This window comes from Phasianus colchicus, chromosome 3 (assembly GCF_987193195.1).
Source record: "Phasianus colchicus chromosome 3, bPhaCol1.hap1.1, whole genome shotgun sequence".
Taxonomy (NCBI): domain Eukaryota; kingdom Metazoa; phylum Chordata; class Aves; order Galliformes; family Phasianidae; genus Phasianus; species Phasianus colchicus.
Genome location: NC_143438.1, coordinates 82,042,378 through 82,060,173, shown reverse-complemented (window position 1 = coordinate 82,060,173; position 17,796 = coordinate 82,042,378). Strand labels below are relative to the sequence as shown.

The 17,796-nt window shown below is 40.7% G+C and overlaps 1 protein-coding gene across 3 annotated transcripts in view; it reads right to left on the bottom strand.

Annotated features, from left to right (window-relative positions):
- Positions 1-2,129: 2,129 nt before the first annotated feature.
- DEPTOR (DEP domain containing MTOR interacting protein) overlaps positions 2,130-17,796 on the bottom strand; it is a 72,259-nt gene continuing 56,592 nt past the window's right edge. For all 3 annotated transcript variants that reach the window (XM_090137948.1, XM_031591168.2, XM_031591167.1), the window contains one exon: positions 2,130-3,621. In XM_090137948.1, the coding sequence (XP_089994074.1) occupies positions 3,493-3,621 (129 nt within the window). In that variant the 3' untranslated portion in view covers positions 2,130-3,492. The remainder of the gene's footprint in view (positions 3,622-17,796) is intronic.

Here is a 17,796-nt window from a genome sequence, read left to right as displayed (position 1 = left end):
TCAGCACAGGGACCCCTCTTTGGAACTGCGGCCAAGGGGCTCAAAGCAGACTGCCCACTCCTCCAAACTCTGCTCTGGACCTGTTTTTCTCCAGCTGTCCTCTGGCAGTGTTCTCACGGCTGCCAACCATTAAACCATTCATTGTGGGGCAGTTGTTTGACACATCCCTAGCACTGTGGTAATGAGCGAAGACTAACCACAGAAGGAAGAACATATGAAGAGAAATATTCCTACAGAATGGCTTTTTCCTCCCAAACCTCCTTCTGAATGTAATCTTATAGCTCAGGGCAGCAGGACAAGTCCACTGGTGTTGCAGATGACACCACTATGTCACCTCAGTGCTGACAATTCTATTCTCAGTTTCTTTCAGACTTTAAAGCACACAAACACACTCACAGGAATACACCTGAAGTTGATTAATGCATTATTTCATGAGTTCAGTGCTTACAGTGGGACAGGTTGTGTCCAACAGTACACACATGGCATTCAATCTAGATGAAGGTAATCAAAACTATCCATCTTGTAGCAAAAAAAGGAGAAATATGGCAGAGTTAATGCTCCAATTAGCTTAAACACTTATTGAACTTAATTAACTGTTATACTGCTTGAAGATGTTCCATAAATGAATTACAAATGTGCATGTGCAGAGGAGTGGCACTAATCTATGTAATTAAAGCACAGAGATTTATTAAAAGATCTCACAAAATCCATTGTAGCCACAAATATGAAAGCAAGTCTTACTAAAATCTTCTAAATGAAACTATTATTATTAAAATCAGATTTTTTGTTGTTGTTGTTGATGTTGTTGCTGTTCTTCTTTTCTTTCTGGCTTCTTGCTTATATTCATGGTCATGTCTTGAAATTCCTTACTTCTGTGAATACTTACATTTCCACATGTCCTTTGCATGATTTTCTATTATATGCAAAACTCTGTGCCCTCTGAAATGCATCAGAATTCGGTGCTGGTTCCTGGGGGATGTCTTGCAGGGTGTGTATCGCTGGCTGTAGACAAACTGCATTTAGTTGGAAATGATACATTTCACCATTCAATAGCTAACTTTGCATCCTTTTTTCTTTTTCTTTTTTTTTTTTTACAAAACGCAACATTTCATTGCACAGATAATTTGAATACCTTTGTCATACTGAAGAGGGAAAGAACTAATTAAATCCTAGATTGCTAATCAAGTTGAGAACACAATATGGAAATTCTCATTAAACAGCAGGCAAGTAATGGTGCTCAGATTGTGATAGAGACTAATGTGTCTTGCAAATGAAAACGCCATATCCAATCTGCAATACAATGATATGCACAGATTTCTCCCTGCCCCCATTCCCACTCTTTACTGAAGTCGAAAGTGCACTCCATAATGCATTATTAAACTAAATTCTGACCCAGTTTCTTAATTATCTGTAAGCTACGGGGAACTTGCAGCAGAATATTAACTAAGGCAAGAGATATAAGACAGGAGAATTCACGATGGTATTAGAGAGAATTAGTAACATTTTGCTATGAAAATCCTTCACATTTTAATATTTAACCTCGCCTAACTTGTAGACTTTACATTTTAGAGAGGTACAAAGCATATTCCAAGCAAGCCACCAAAACAACTCAGGAAAAAGAGAAAATAAAAGTATTTGGGAAAGCACTGGTGGATCCGCAAAACCAAAAACCTGTAGCATGCTGCCATTTGTCTGGGACAAAGTATCTTTCTCAAAGTAGACAGCTGTTACGATCTCACGTAACGTAATGTGCTGAACATTTATTTTAGCTGAACCATATAATATAATCTGATAAGGGTTATATAATGTGTACAACAGTTTTGGGTGTGCACTAAGAATAAGCAACTGCTAAATGACAACTTGGAAGAACCTTCCAAGCACATTTGAGCCTGGTTAGCATCAACTCAGTGGTTTCATTTATATAACTCCCTGCAACGGGACATATTAGTGGAATATGAGAAGTTTCCCTGGTTAAAAATCAACCATGGCTATACTACATCTGAAACAAAGAATACATGGACTTCTACCTACAAAGCTGCAGACGTATGTGGTTTTGAAACTTACTGTAGCTATGAAAAAAGACATAGAAGCATTTGAGTGAGTGAAAAACATACTGCAGGAGCAATGTATTCAGTGAGAACAATTTTTAATATAAAATATATGCCAAAATTATTTGGGGGAAAAATACTTTCCCCACCCCAAAGGTGAAGGATTTTTGGTATACTCATGTAGAAGTTCAAGCTTTAATTGCAAAATTTAGACAGCAGAGAAAGACTGCAATGTATACCCAGAATTATGTGGACAAGGATGTACATATTCAGCTCAAAGATCAAAGAATGTCCATGGAGTCCAATCACCACAGGGTTAGGAAGTCACCTCGCTCAGCAGAATATAGAATTTTTATATATTATTTTTTTAAAGATTTGTTCCATAAATTCATCAACAAAGAAATCCTACAGTTTAAAAATGAGTAAGAGTCAGTTAAATACTATTTTTTATTAGTAATAGTGTCAAATGCGACTTGTAGCAAGTTTGTAGCTTGCAGAACATTGATGATTTGAAAGTGCTAATGAGCTTAATGTACATTCATGTACATTGCTTCAATTTGAAGTGTAATTTCTCTACTGGAGCACCTGGATGTGTCATTGCTAATGCTAACACAGCGAATTTCCCACCTCACCGCACTAAATATTATTTTTCTTCTAGGAACAAAGGTGTCTGAAAATTCTCCAAAGTGACAAACAATGAGACTGAGACACCTTTCCTTTCTGTATAAAGAAAACAAACAAACAAAACCCAACATTTTGTAGTTGAGTACCTACATCTGTGCTTCAGCATCTACACAAATTGCCTGATTTTCAAAGGCCAGATTGCTTTACTTTGTAAAAGTAGCACATGCTCTCACACTTGCATGGTGCTGTGTTTTTCTTTTAGAATAATCTGCTCTATCAGGCCCGAACATCCACCCACAGTATCCTCTACAGAACATGAACACATTTGTTTCACAGAGATGCATTCACAGTTCCTTTGTGTTCGGTGGCAATAAAGCCAGCAGTCACCCAGCTCTCCACGACCAGAGGATGTTTACCCACGTCAGTATGTCCCACACACCGTCTGTGACATCCTGGCTCACAGTGTCTGTGGTTCTTTCATCTCCTGAAGTGTTTGATCCAGTGGTGGACTGTGAGGAAATCTGCACGGCCTCTTAGGTGGGAAACCATTCTGACGGATGCAGACTTGGCTGGAGAGACAACCCAAGGGCCTTTCCTTTGTCTTTGACAAGCAAAGAGAAGTCCTTAGTGAAAATATGCTGGTATCTATTGCTCACTTCTTAGCATAATAACCAGTGCTATTATCGTTAAATGAAAGAGAACCCCCTTCCCCAAAAGCAAAATCATCTACTTGGGCACAGAAAGTGGTGCCTCTGTGTGTCATGCTGCCTTGTGATTGGCTGTTTTCCCACAAAAACGTCCAGTAAGAGATCCCTTCTTCTCAGGATTCTATTTCTTCCATCACTTCCATGACAATTGTTCGCGGGCCTGTCAGGATGAGGTTGCTCACTGTCCTGTAGTCCACATGCAGAACGTTGAGACCATTGACGGAGACAACAAATTGACAAACCTGCAGAGAGAGACAAGCAGCAAAAGTTGCACATTGTACTTTTTGTGTCTGGTTACTTATACACTTACATGTCAGCCTTACTCCCTGCTGGACATGCAAAATCTCCACAACTCTTCGTGCTGTCTTATTCAATACTCTTAAGAAAAATGCATCCCCTAGACTTAATTTGATGAATTAGTTTTCCTTCTTTTTCTCTTTTTTTTTTTTTTTTTTAAATTTTTATATTACTGCAGCTTTGAATCCTGTGGCTTTTGAAGCCCTACATCATTCATTTTTTTTCTGATAACACCCCAATTTCAATTGTGCTGTGCAAACAACATAATCACTCTGCTCTACTGGGCCCAAACATCCACCCCACAGTATCCTCTACAGACAAGACAGCTCTGGCCATTGCGAACAGGCTGCTATCTCTAGTTTGAAATGATTTGGACAGCTCATGATAACCACCATTAAACGTGCATCATGATTCCAGGCCCAGCACAAAGCCTGGGTCACCAGACTGTGCCGGATCCTTCACCAGTGCCTGCTGAACCCAAAAGAACCAAATTCCAAGACATAATACCATGGAAAATTAAGTCAGTATTAAGATGGATTAAAATGCTACTGCCAATTTCAGGAGATATTCCTCCCCAGACATCAATATCGTAAAAAAGGCATCAAGGAAAAGAAAGATATCCAAACTTATTCCTCAAAAACATTGAGCCTTTTCTGGCTCTAATCATAATATTACAGTGTTTATTTAAAAGGTCAAAAGTGTGTGAAGTCTAGATCAGTGTTTTTAATGTTAAAAATAAAGAACCTAAAGCAAACAATATCATCCTGATGTTTCAATGAAAACAATGAATTCCTTAGAAGATTATCTTACTCATAAGTGATCTCGAGTCTGTATAAAAGAAGTCATGAACAGCAGGTACTAGAGAGATTCTTTTATTTTATATTTCACCTTTTTCTATTTAGGCAGAAATGCAACACAGAAATGAGTGAAGGAGAGGTAGGAAACAGCTCTGCCACCTTAGATGCTAGCCCTAAGCCAGACCTTCTCACATCATCTCATTTAACTTTTGTGCAACATCAGCTACCTTCCTCCTCAAGTACAAAGGATTTAATGTAGCAAAACTCAACTCGTATTGCTGCAAAATGTACGGAATATGGTTATCAGTGTTCCATTTAAGAAAATTATAGAGGAAGCAAGGCCAATCCAAAAATATGTTTCATCCAAAGTGCTACTGATGCTTTTACTCCTGGCAATTTTAAGCCTATGCACAGGGACAGCAGCAGCAGCTCCCAAAGACCCCCAAAGGGATGGCAAACCTCTGTTTTGCACCTCACCCCGTCAAATACAGAACTGCTCAGCAGAGCTGAAGATGTGGAAGTCTACCTTCCTGGTAGCCTCAACAAGCACCACAGTATGGCAGTCAGTTCTAGCACTTGAACACTTCCATGGCAATATGGCTGTATCTTTCCTATGCACTCCCATGCCATTTCAGCTGCAAACAGCACTGGGAAAACACTTCAGATTTTGCATGCAAAGTTTTCTGAATTTTAAGGTTTTTGACTGAAGAGGCAACCCATCACCCACTTCAGGGTGCCTCAATTAGCATTTGAGATGCATCTATTAGTTCAGAATGCAAATTCTTGCTATATGTATAGGTGTCTCAGCTCCCAGCAGTATTTCCTAATGCTTTGGTATGGCCTTCCAAGATTGTATCAAGTTTTATTGAATTATAGCTCTGGCTCCAAAACAATATTTTGTTTGATTTAAAACAGACCTGCAGAAATAACATTGTCTCTACTGGCTTAATGCAGGTTTTGGAAGTTGAGTGGCTGATGTTTGTTTTGCTGCTGCCTATTCTCAGACTTCTCGAGTTACCGGAATCCAAATGCATGGGACTCGTGTTTGGCCAGGGACAGGCACGTAGGCGTGTGATGGATAAATCTGCATTCTGGATCCTATGAGGGGCACCCAGGGGCCCTCAGGAAGGTGCCTAGCAGCAGAACAGACCTTCCAGACCAGCCCAAGTCTCACACCAGGGCTGCAACTGTCTAAACATGGGTGGACAGTGCCTCAGAGAACAGCAATCCAAATGCCAAAGAGTTACAAAAGACAAGAGTTGACACGCCTGCGTTCCCGGTATGTTTGTTTTAATGGATGCTCTTAACTCTAGTATGGCAGAGGGCTATAGGGGCTGAGAACAGTGTTCTACATGCCATCCTTTGCATTGGACAAGTGGCATTGTACTCGTAGTTTCACTATTTTTAACAGATAGGTTTAGATGCAAGAAAGTCCACCCAAGCCAGATGAGAAATGTAGAAAGGAGGCAAAAGGTATAGAAGACAACACATCTGTCCTAAAATTACATGAGTTAAAGAGCCAGTCACCCTCAGGACAGAAAGCTCTCTCCATGGCCATCATTTCACCTGTTCTCTCAAGGGCTGAATCTGCACATTCCAGTTCACTCATGGGATGTGCATCCATTTGCTAGGTCCTAGAGACAGGACAAGGACACAGGTTTTCATAATCCTGAACCCTTTAAGGATGAGGGAAGGTAGCAGTGTCCTCAACTCAGCCCACTGTGTTCTCCCATCTTAGCTGTCCGTCTAGTGCAGCAGCCAGGATGGGAAATGGAATCCAGCACAGCTTCATGCACATCAACTATCACAAGTCCTGCCCCAAGCAAGCCAGCACAGTGTGCTGCTCTCCTGATAGAGATACAAAAGCAGTGATACCCAGTCCGGCTGACTATGGCAACCCAATACTATCCCAGGAATTTTCATAAGGCAGCCAGTTTAAGAAATCTCAATGATTTAATGCTGCATTTTTAAAAACACATTTCAAAAAGCTCTAAGTGCTCAGCTCATAACTAGAGCTGCTAAGGGCTCTGTAAATACAAATGTACAATTTCTCTGCTGGTCTCCACACATCAGTAACTATAATAGATGATAAACTGAAGTTAAAAGAGTCTCAAAGAACCTTTTATTGCTCATTTCCTCATAGGTCTCCAAGGAGCCTGACAGGAGATAAGCATCCATTTTTATCCCTCAGACGTCAAGAAATGACAAAGCCTTGAGTAAATTCCAATCATTTTGTTGGTCAGGATGTAATGATACAAAAAAAACAGATAAGCAGCAATAGTTAAATTAGGTAACATTGAAATGAAAAGACTTAATTTTTGTAAATTAAATTTTACATTAATAAACATTTATTGTTACCTCTTTCTGTTTCCCACCCTGACATACAACAGCCCCCAGCAGTATGGACAGGAGGAAAGGTACCTATGCCTCTGTCTTTCTGTATGTTTTCATTGGCTCATACAGAAGATTGAACCAAATCCAGGTGTTCCCGGGAAAAGAAAAACTTCAGCTTTGGACTTAAATTTGACCAGAAAGGATCTAGAAACTTTCTGCTTAAAGAAGCTAGCTAAGATATGACATGTCATTCAGCAACAAACTAAAGATAGTGAAAGGAGGAATTATAGTTACTGTTACCACAATTTTTAAGCATGGTAGTATGGAGTGAGAATCCTGCTGTACTGAGAGCTGCACAACCCTCCCTGTCTTCCCTCCATGGTAAGCTCTGGCTGTCAACCCATGCTTGGTTGTGCCAAGCTGAGGTGAGAACTGTGAGATGCTGCAGGGGGATGTCAGAGACCTGAGAGTGCAGCTTGGAGAATGGGAGCTGACACATGGAGCTTGGACCCATGGACGTGCATAAGCTGGGACAAAATAGTTAATAAAAATATCATTCAACAAATACATTGTATAGCTTTCAGTAATTCTTACCATCTGCCCACAATGACCTTAATATTTATAAATGCTACTGAATGTTATCTTAAGATTAGCAGTCACCTAGATCCCCAGATATTCAGGAGCTGTCTGTGGTATAGAATTTGGTCGTCTGTCCTTGTGGAGCTAGGCCTTGATTTCTGGACTTGAAGAGAAATCCTTACCAAAATCCTTTATTATTTTAGGTACAATTAGAAGGCAGTAGGAAAGATCATAGAATCATAAAGGATGGAAAAGACCTCTAAGTTCATCCAGTCCAAACATCCACTTGCTACCACTATTGCCCACTACACCATGCTCCTAAGAGCATGAAGAACTTGAAATTTGGCTGAAGATTGTAAAGCTCTTTTGGATAGATCTAAAAAATGCATTTAATTGTACAGATCCAGTGAGTGCACCTGCAAATCACTAATAGCAAAGCAAGTAGCAGCCACACAGAGTCCACTGTCAGAGTGTTAGCATATCTCAAATCAGTCAGATAAGACTGTGGTTACAGTCACATTAACTGTACATTCTATCAGATTTAACATTCTGCTCATGATCTGTAAGCACACTGATTGCTGTATCAGATAGCTTAGGACAAGCTTGCTTATTATTTCTTCTTATGATCTGAGGTGACACTAGTGTCACACAGATAGCTTTGAGATGAACCATTCCCAAAACACATGGAAAAACGTGTTGGGTTTGGGGTTGTTTTTGAAACTTTACTAGCATCAAATACAAACGATGCATTCAGGCAAATGTAGGAGTTAGTTTCAAGCCTGGAAAATTCTTAAGCAATTTTCCTGAGAACTAAAATAAAAGCTTCTAAATATAACTTATTTCAGAGCTGTCTGAAGAAAAGTGTATTTTGACAATTTTACAGAATAAAATTGGTATCAGAATTTACAATGTAACTATTTCAGAATGAAAAAAAATTAGTCCAACGGAGGTGGATATGCTTTTCTTCTTGCTAAAGAAAGTAAAAATCAAATCCATTAAAGAAACAGCCAGCTTAAATTTCTGTTATAGAGACATCCTCAATAACTATAAATAAATGCTTTATTTTTTCTTGTCCCACCAATCCTACAGGGACCGGGATCAGCTGGCCAGTTTGAGCAGTTCAAGCTTATAATTGTTTCATGATGGTATTCTGCAAGTTGCTGTGATCTTCCAGAAGAATAATTCTCCATGTGTTAGTGGGAAAGCCATGCATTAACTACATGCAATCTGTAGGCGAGCCCAGCTCAGTACTTGTCTCTGTTAGACATCAGTCCATGCCATCAATGGACGTGATGTTCATTACTGGCATTTAAAAAACTGTGGCTGAAGGAGCAGCATTTTGCAATGGTCAGGAGCATAGGGATGTCTTAGGCAGAATGCCCATCAAATCAAGCTCTTGATGCTTCTCAGTCACTTCTAATAAATCCAAGCCCAGATCTAAGATAGAAGCCTTCCTGGCTTTGCAGGCTATTGCCTGCAAATGTTTACTAAGATGCTGAACCAGAGAAGGAAAAAGCTAAGTAAAAAAGAAAACATATCCTTTACTTCACTTGTTTAAAAAGGCAACAGATCTTCTTTGGCTTTTGTTGTTTTGCTGACAGATTTCAGCAGGAGCACTTCACTGCTACAAGCACACAACATCTGGAATTCAGCATTTCAGCTTTCAGCAAGGCAGAAAGGGACAACCAGGTTTCCAACACTTTGAAGGCAGAGCTATGTCTGAAATGTGATTTTCCCTCCCTAGCATTGCCCCAGCTCCACCAGGGATGCTGGGAGCTCCCATCTTCTCCTCCTGCCCATGCTCCTGAGCAAGCAGATGGAAAATAAGATGTATGTTTTAAATTAGATTTAGATATGAATATGAAAGAGTTGCAAAACGAGGGAAAGTGAAGGCTATCTAAAGCTATTATTTTGTCATGGAGGAACAAGATGCGACACTGTTTTCACTTATTGCATTCACCACTGAAAAGCAGTTATTTACAAGCAGAAAACATGCAGGCCTGCCATGAGTCAGTGGATTTCTTGAATAACCCCCCAAGCTAATTACTGTATTAATACCTCCCAACACACAGCCAGGGTTTGGTACACAAAACACGTGGTAACATCACCAGAGAAAGAGATTTCCTCTACTTAAGGATTAGAGAACCAATGAAACCAGTGGTAGATGCACGCTAAGGCAGGAGGATTAACTCCAGGGAAGCCTGAGGCCACAGAGCAATAATGGAGCATGTGGGGATGGGCTTCTCTTACAGCCCTACATACACAGCCTGCATAGGTGCTGGTACAGGTGCTCATCCTGTGCCACTGAGCACAGGAATAGCTGTGTGCAGCAAACAGCCCAGCCTGTGGAGATGCTGAGTTTGCTGCCATGGAAGAGCAAAAGCACACGACTCACCTCCCCAATAACCAAACACGGAAGGCACTGACGTATTGCACACACTAACCTTTCCACTGTGACACAGGAATTAAGAAAAGAGATGGAAATCATACGTCCTACATTTGCATTTAGATTTTTTGTCTTTTTATTTTTTTCCTCTGAGGAATTCATACATTCTTGCTAGAATCAGTGAATCAAAGCTGGACGCTAACATTTCAGAGATGACTGCATGGCACTGGAAGGTTAAAAAACAGCGCAATGTCCTCTTCAACATGGCTGAGGTTATGGCATGAAACAGAACAAATTGCAGCTGTGTGCTCCGCTCTGCAAATATCTCTAGCAAATGTGTAATTGGCTGTAGAGTGGGTTGTGTGGGAGTAGGCAAGTGGCCAGGTTTTGCATAAACAGGATTTTCTCTCCAGGGAGACACATTTCTTCTCCGATCCTTACACCAGTGACCAAGCTGGCCTTCTGTCCCAGCACTGCAAAAGAAACTGGTTACCAGGAGAGCATGGGATGGCACATGGTAGAGAAAACCGACCACATTACAGCACTGCAAACAGAACCGTGTAACTCTGGCTCTGCACCACCATCTGTGGCTGCTGTTTGGTATGGATGGTTTGCTTGAGCAAAGCTTCACTGCAGGCTACTACAGATGAATTTCTCTAGTGGGATGTTTACAGAAAGCATAACGCTTTTTTGGAAATAGAAAAAAGGACCTGATTTTTTATAGTATTCCCAACTTGTATAAAAAATCAGAAATTAAACAACATTGATATAAAAACTAATTTAAGTGCAGATCATCAGAGTCTAATCAGGCCCTAATTGGACAGTGGTGGCAAATGGCCAACCCAGCCTGAGCCCAAGCAGGCTGTCCCCATGGGTGAAACAGAGCTGGACCGAGCTGCAGCAGCAAAGCAAACCAGCGACTGAATCCTTAACTTCATCAGCATTTTTACCAGACCAGCCATGAAAATGTTAAATAACTCAAACAGCTGAAGGCGGGTCTGGGTGAAAGACTGCATCATTAGCAAAAGCATAGGATGTCTTAGCTTAGAAATAGCTTCTTTTTATGCTTTACTTGACCCCTTATCTTATCTTATCTGCTTGATCCTGATATATACACTTAAACTAGAAGTATAGCACAGATGAGCTACAGAGCTAGAGGAAAAAAAAAAATATTTGATGAGTTAAGAACTTTATTTATCAGTTAACTTGCAAAGTCAGATGTAGTTGGACCAAATGTTAGACCAAGCATAGCTAGTTTAGGGCCCATATTCATTAAACAAAAATAGACCCAGTCTCACCCAGACACGGGAATGGAAGGGCGAGCAGATCTGTTGGGTATCTGTAGGCCTCCTTTAGTGGGACTGCAATGAACACGAGTGGTCGGCGCCATTTGAGGCAAACAGCTGCTCTCTGTTTTCATGGACAACAGTGCAATTGTTTCTCCATGTGTTCGACTAGCTAAACAGAGCCCCGGCTTTAACGCAACATGTTTCCCTAATCATTTGCTTACAGCAAGAAAGGAAGTCAGCTTGTGTCATGAAGAGGAACAAAAAGGCACGGTGAGAAGGGCGAGGAAGGCGCCTGCACTCCCCAAAGCAGCCAGGCACAAACACTGCAATGGCACAGTCAGTGCAGCATCATCTGAGGACCTCTTCAAGGCTCCAATGGGAATAGGCATTGCCACCAAACCCAATAAACTGCTCTTTACTGTGAGAGCAAAAGGAGTTAAAAAGCCAGTGTTTTGCTGTTCTGGACTCTTACTATATGTCTTTTTATAGACTTTATGAAACCCTTTCTTTCAGAATTTAGCCACTCTGCAGAAACCCGGTAGTGGGTTAAGTTTTTGAGATAAGTCCACTCCTCAGAGAGCCTTGGCTACCTAGGAGTGACCTGCAAGATCCTAAGAAGGCTCCAGCAAGAGTAAGATCACAGCTGTTCTGGCTGGCACTAAATCTCACCATTAAATGGGCTATAGACCCTGCTGGAATTTGAAAGCTGTATCAAAACACAAGCACAGCACTGTTTCACTGTGCAGCTGAAACCAAGGCTGCTTTCTCTCTGTCTGAATGGCTACAGCTGTAAGACTTCAGAAACAATCAAGAAAGCACTTTCATAAATGCATGGTGTTCAGATATCTGGCTTATCCTGCCATAAGACTCCACTTACTCCAAAAAAGGATTCTTAAACCTACTTTTTATCAATGTGACTAAATTTAGAAAATACTCTGACCTCCAATTATGAAAATATACACAATTTTTTTTCTGAATTGTATTTGCTGTTTACGAAAAGAAGCCAATGTGCAGATGCAAGTACAGTAGGTCACTTGTTGCCCAGCAGAGGTTTAGGTCACCAGCCTACGAACACAGTCACTGTTAACGTTAACTCCACCGGTGTTGAGGTAGAAGAAAGAACTCTGAGATATTATGAAACTTTCCATATTTTGCATAAGGTTTCAGCTGTTACAAGGAAAAAGAATCTTATTTTACTACCTAGTGAAACTCCCTCTCTGTGTTAAAAGAGTCTTCAGAAAAAAAACACAGTTATTGGAAATGTAATACCATTTCATGATGTCTCTAAGCCAAAATTCATATCTGGGGTAAGCCAGTACTAAACTTGTAAGTTAGGAAGGAAAAAGGAAATTCACTGTTAAAGGTGAAATTTGTACTGAAAAAAAGCTAAACCAACTCCTTTTACATAGTAAATCCCATTGCTTTAATTCTTGTAGTAGATTAACAGTGTCTCCAAAGTGACTAACATGGGTCCTGTTCTTCAAAAGCAAGACTAAAAATCAAGGGAACTGAGAATCAGTTTTCATTTGTGCAGGGAAATTTGCAGTTTACATCATGTCAGAGCAACGCGGGAGTACTTCTTCTACCACAGAAAAGGAATAAACCACACCAAGCAGCTGGTGCAGTAAAGAGGCAGAAGACAGACTGCTTAGCAGCTCATCAAGTCCTGCACTGGGATTCCCAATGACAAGGGAAAAGCAGGATTGTTAAGAAAACATTTCATGATTTCAATCAACCTAAAGACATCGTGTGCTAATGCTAGGAATGACCAAGTCCACAAGGACTTTGTTGCTGGAGTATTTTGCAATGAAAGCAAAGATTTGCCAAATCTTGTCTCCTTTTGGCAACCAGACGAAGTTCTGGCAGTGACACAATGCAGCTCCCCAAATCACATTTTCTTTCATTAAGAGAAGCCCCTAATTAGCCAAGAGGGCTGAATTCACTCCCAGACAAAAGGATATATGTTAGATGCAGCCTGCTGCCCGCTACTCAATTTTAAAAAAGATTTTGATGCTACTGAAATGTTCTGCCCAGCATTTAACTACAATTACTGATATTCACTTCATGCAAGTAGATTCCAAAACCTATGATGGCTCAATTAGATCTCTTGAGGCTCGTGTTGTTTCCATGAACACAAAATGCAATCTTAAGATGTGCTTCTCAGGAAGAGAACTGCCATCATACTTCTGCAAGGCAATACTCCCAGTATAGTCAGATTACCAGGGCTTTAGGGTAGACCCAACCTATTGGAAAGAGGTCAGTAAAAAAATTGGGAACTACTCATTTAGGCAAATCAAAATACAACCCCTGGAGATGGAAACTTTGGGACAATTACAGATGCATCAGCTCAGCTCACCAACTTTTAGCTTTAGCACATGATGCACACAGACCAAACTGAGGAAGGCACAGGGTAAGAAATTCCAGGCACCATTCATGCATTGATCAGGAAAGTAGGGGGACTGCTATACATGATGTTGTCATGTGAGGACTACATGCCACTAATCCATTTTTTATGTTGATGGCAAAGTTGAATATTTTCAAATTCACAAATATTTAATCTCTTCCATCTTCTGTTGAATCATCATGTTATTAACACAGCTGTCTTACTGAATTTTCCTTTATTTTTTTTTAGAGTGGATTTTTGCTAAAGACTGAGTGGTAGAAGAAAAGTGTCCAAAATGATGACCATTATGTTCTTACCAAGTGCTTGAATAAAGTTTCTGCATTTCCATGGAAGACAACAGACCTTTCTGTTATAGTTTATAACTACATATGATCAAAAATTAAGACAGTCACTTAGGGAGACATGTTTGAAACTTACTTACATGTCTATTTTCAAGCACTACAGCAGTGGCATTCATCACATGCACATTTAGCTCTGATTCTTCTCTATTTATGGACAAGTTATGAAAGCAGTTTGTCAGCAACTTTTTTTTGAGTGTTCACATTACTAAATACACTCATTCTGAATGCACTCTAATGTAATTATCAAATTCAGCAGCTAGCTGATAAAACCACTGAAGGAAAATACCAACCTGCCTCAGTGTTTTCATGCTGTAATTGAAAACAGATGGCAGCTTGTGAAATTTATGCTTTTCTACAACCAGTAACATGTTGGGATAAGATAAGAATTCTTAGACTGAATTGCATCTGCTTCAACAACACCATATGTTAGTGCACAGTATAAATATTTATCCAAATCTACTTCATCTTCTCGTTTAAAGCTCAGTCACATGAGATAGTAGAAGTACCCTTTGGATACCTTAAATTAGCACTGAAACATCTTCCTGGTGCTTTAAGGGTTAGAGCCACAGCAACAGACACCAAGGTATTCTTCCTCTCCTAGGTTTTATGGAGAGGTTTAAATTGGAGGCAAGTTCATTGCACCTTCCTTACAGAAGTCTCTAACTTCAAGTTCCCACCAGGCTGCCTTCAGGAGTTATGAAGAATTTTCTCACTTGTGGTATCTGTTCTCTCTCGCTTTTCCCACTATTCTGTAAAACAATGGAGATTGGCTACAGCCAGAGATGTGTTATTTTTTCCAGGGGGAATAAACAGTGGCAATTTTTAGAATTTTTAGACTGGTTATCTTGTCAAATAGCTGAGCCAACACCTTTTCATTTTGAGGTCAGGCTGGCAAGGGCCATGGAGCAGGTTCTGCATTTCTCTGGCAGTCCAGAGTTCATTCAACATGCTGAGAATTTCACAGTTCAAATTTCTTGTTGTTGCAGGAATAGAAGACATTGGCAGTTCCTCTGATGCCACATGTTTTTCACTCATCTCTAAACTGGCACCTTATAAAGTGCAACTTTTAGTTCTTTTTGTTGCAGGCCTGTAATGTGAGGGCTGCTCTGAAAGTAATGCCTCCTGTTTTATTGTATTGGTCCTTGACATCAGAGGTGGATGTTGACAGTATGGCAATAGAGGCTGATCCTTCCCCCCAGTGTTCCATTACATTTTGTTGTTGTGTCACATGGCAGCACAAGGGCAAACTGCAAAAATGTTGTCTGACATGGAAGAGCTATGATGCAAAGAGATTTCACTGAATCCCTCCTTGTGGAAAAAAAGAGCACCTACTGACATTTATCAATGTTTACTGGACATCTATGGAGACCAAACAATGGACATGAGCACAATGGGGCAGGTGGGTGGTGCATTTCAACACTGGTAACAGCAACAGTGAGTCACCTCCACTGGTGCAGACTTCTACGAGTGCTGCATGCAGTTGGTGAAAATGCATCGTTGGTGAAAATGCTCAACTAATGGTGGTGACTATATCAAAAAATAGAGTTTTGTAGCTGAGAACTTACTCTACTAAACAGTGTTCTTTTTCTCTTTGTATCTGTTGTCATTTCCGTGGAAATAAATAGAAGGCATTACTTTCGGAGCAACCTGTGGATTTTTTGACCACAGCAGTATCTGTATTCTGAAAATAATCAGACAGTGCCTTTCTGAGTACTGGACTTGATGGTCCCAACAGACCCTGACAGCAATTCCATGGAACAGTGGTTACTCAATAACACTTGAGATTTGGCTCTTAGCGTGCCAGTGAATTCATTTGAGAACCCGGCCTTGAAATAATCATTTGAGAATGTAAAGGACGATGGCACAGACTGAAATTTATGAGGATGACCTCCTCACTCTGCCAGCTCTTAAAGATCAGCAGCAGACTGAAAAGATCCTGGCCGTGTCCAGAAACCCTCTGAGCAGAAGCAGGACTGGTGACCAACCAATACATACACCTCAAAACCTCCTGCTACTAACTGAAAGTTAGTACCCTACTTGAGTAGGGTAAAAGGGATTGAGTGGCCATTGGAAATGTATGTGATACAAAGGCCTTATGTGTAACACCTACAAACATTATTTGTTTATTATCAATCTAAGCAGTTAGATATTCTTTAGCGTTCTGCAAAGGTTAGAATGGGTCAGTGCTTTCTCCAGCCAAAAGGACGAACAGGCCATCAGCAAAGTTAACAGTAAACGTGTCTTTTTCCAAGGCCTCCCACCGAGCTTGGGCTGCTGCACAGCTCACACCCTGCTGCAGTGATGGCACACCAAAGAACAACGTGTAACGTACAACTTCAGCCATCGGTTTGAAGTCAAGCCTTTTCAAAACTAGCTTTTCAAAAATACTTGAACCTTAAAACCAGAGATAAGCTTAAAGATAAAAGAGAGAAAAGAGGGACAAGAGTTCTCCTCACAACAACCGGCAATATTTAGCAGAGACCTGAATTTTGCAGCCAGCCAATCAGGAACATTAAAGCAACTTTGGAACCCCCTGCTGTTCCTGTCTCCCCTTCTCAGTCTGCTGACGACAGCAGACAGTAAAACAGAGCTACAAATAACTTGGACGTGTGCATTGCAACACTGATTCTTTTCATAGCCCTGCATCGCCTCCAGCTTCTGCTCACTAATGCGCTTACAGCCGTTACGCTCCTCCAACGCTGCCACAGGCAACTGCACTTCAACAGATCAGGTCTAAAAATACTTTTATAAAGATAATTGACAACATATTTATTAAATTATTTGCACCGCTTCAACCACAAGCTGTAAATGGCAGTCCCACTTCACAGGCCCAGAAGAAGCCTGTAAAGGCTTCACATCACGAAGCTAATATCTGCTTACACCTCTTCAGTAGGCTGTGCTTGTAATTTTCTCAGAGTTAAATTGCCCTAACAGTGACCCTGAAGAGGCTGCTGATGTAATGTGGAGCTGAGTGCTTCCACACCAGCACGTGTATGCATAATGGGTCCCTTCCAACTCGGGATATTATGTGATTCTATTTTCGTGTGGTCCTGTATGGAGCCAGGAATTGGACTTGATGACCCTTACGGGTCCCTTCCAACGTGGGATATTCTGTGATTTGATGACTATAATTATGGAGACCCAGGCATCCCAGCCACTCTGCCCGATGGGGAACACAAGATCATTGCATGTGGCCAAGTGTTCCAACCCAATCTCACTGAAATTTCTGCTGATACTTTCCATTCACAGAGCTTTGGAACAGGCCGGGATCCCAGCCAAGCCCAGACTGAAAGCAGGACACCACAGAGTCCTTCAGGTAGATTAATCCTGGAACAGTTACTGCTTTATATAACCTACAGTGAATTTTAAAGTGCACAAAGTGAGATGCTACAATGAGATGGCAGGCAGCAGTCCTCTTGGAACAATTTGTCCAGCATAATGCAAAGACAGGAATATAATGCTATCCAAGAGAGATAAGTAAAAAATATCATAAGCTTTACAAACAAAGATGCTTCCAGAAATGATTATGCTGGATTCATCTCCTTAGGAGGAAAAACCCTGCTGCTACTGCCAAAAACTTTTCTACAAACTGCAACGCCAAGACTTGGCTCTTCTTCAAATTCTTGCCCTTTCATCATAGCCAACTTTCCATGTTAGAGCTTCTTTGGTGCCATGCTCAGAGCAGGACTGGCAGACAAAAGCCTCCAACTCCAGGCCACCAGGAGTTACCATGCCCAACAGCCTGCCTTCACAGTGCCCCACCTGCAGCTTCCACCCAAAGGAAGTTTTATGTTCAAGGAACTGTCATGGTCATATGACTCCTTTAAATCTGCCAAATTGAAAGTGCTATAAACAGATGGATTAAGAGACATAGATTTAAAAAAAGCAAATACTGAACTATAATTTACATATCTACTGCAATTGAAACATTAAAAAAAAAAAACACCTTATTTTCAAAGGAAACTGACATACCTTCATCTGGAGCTAAAG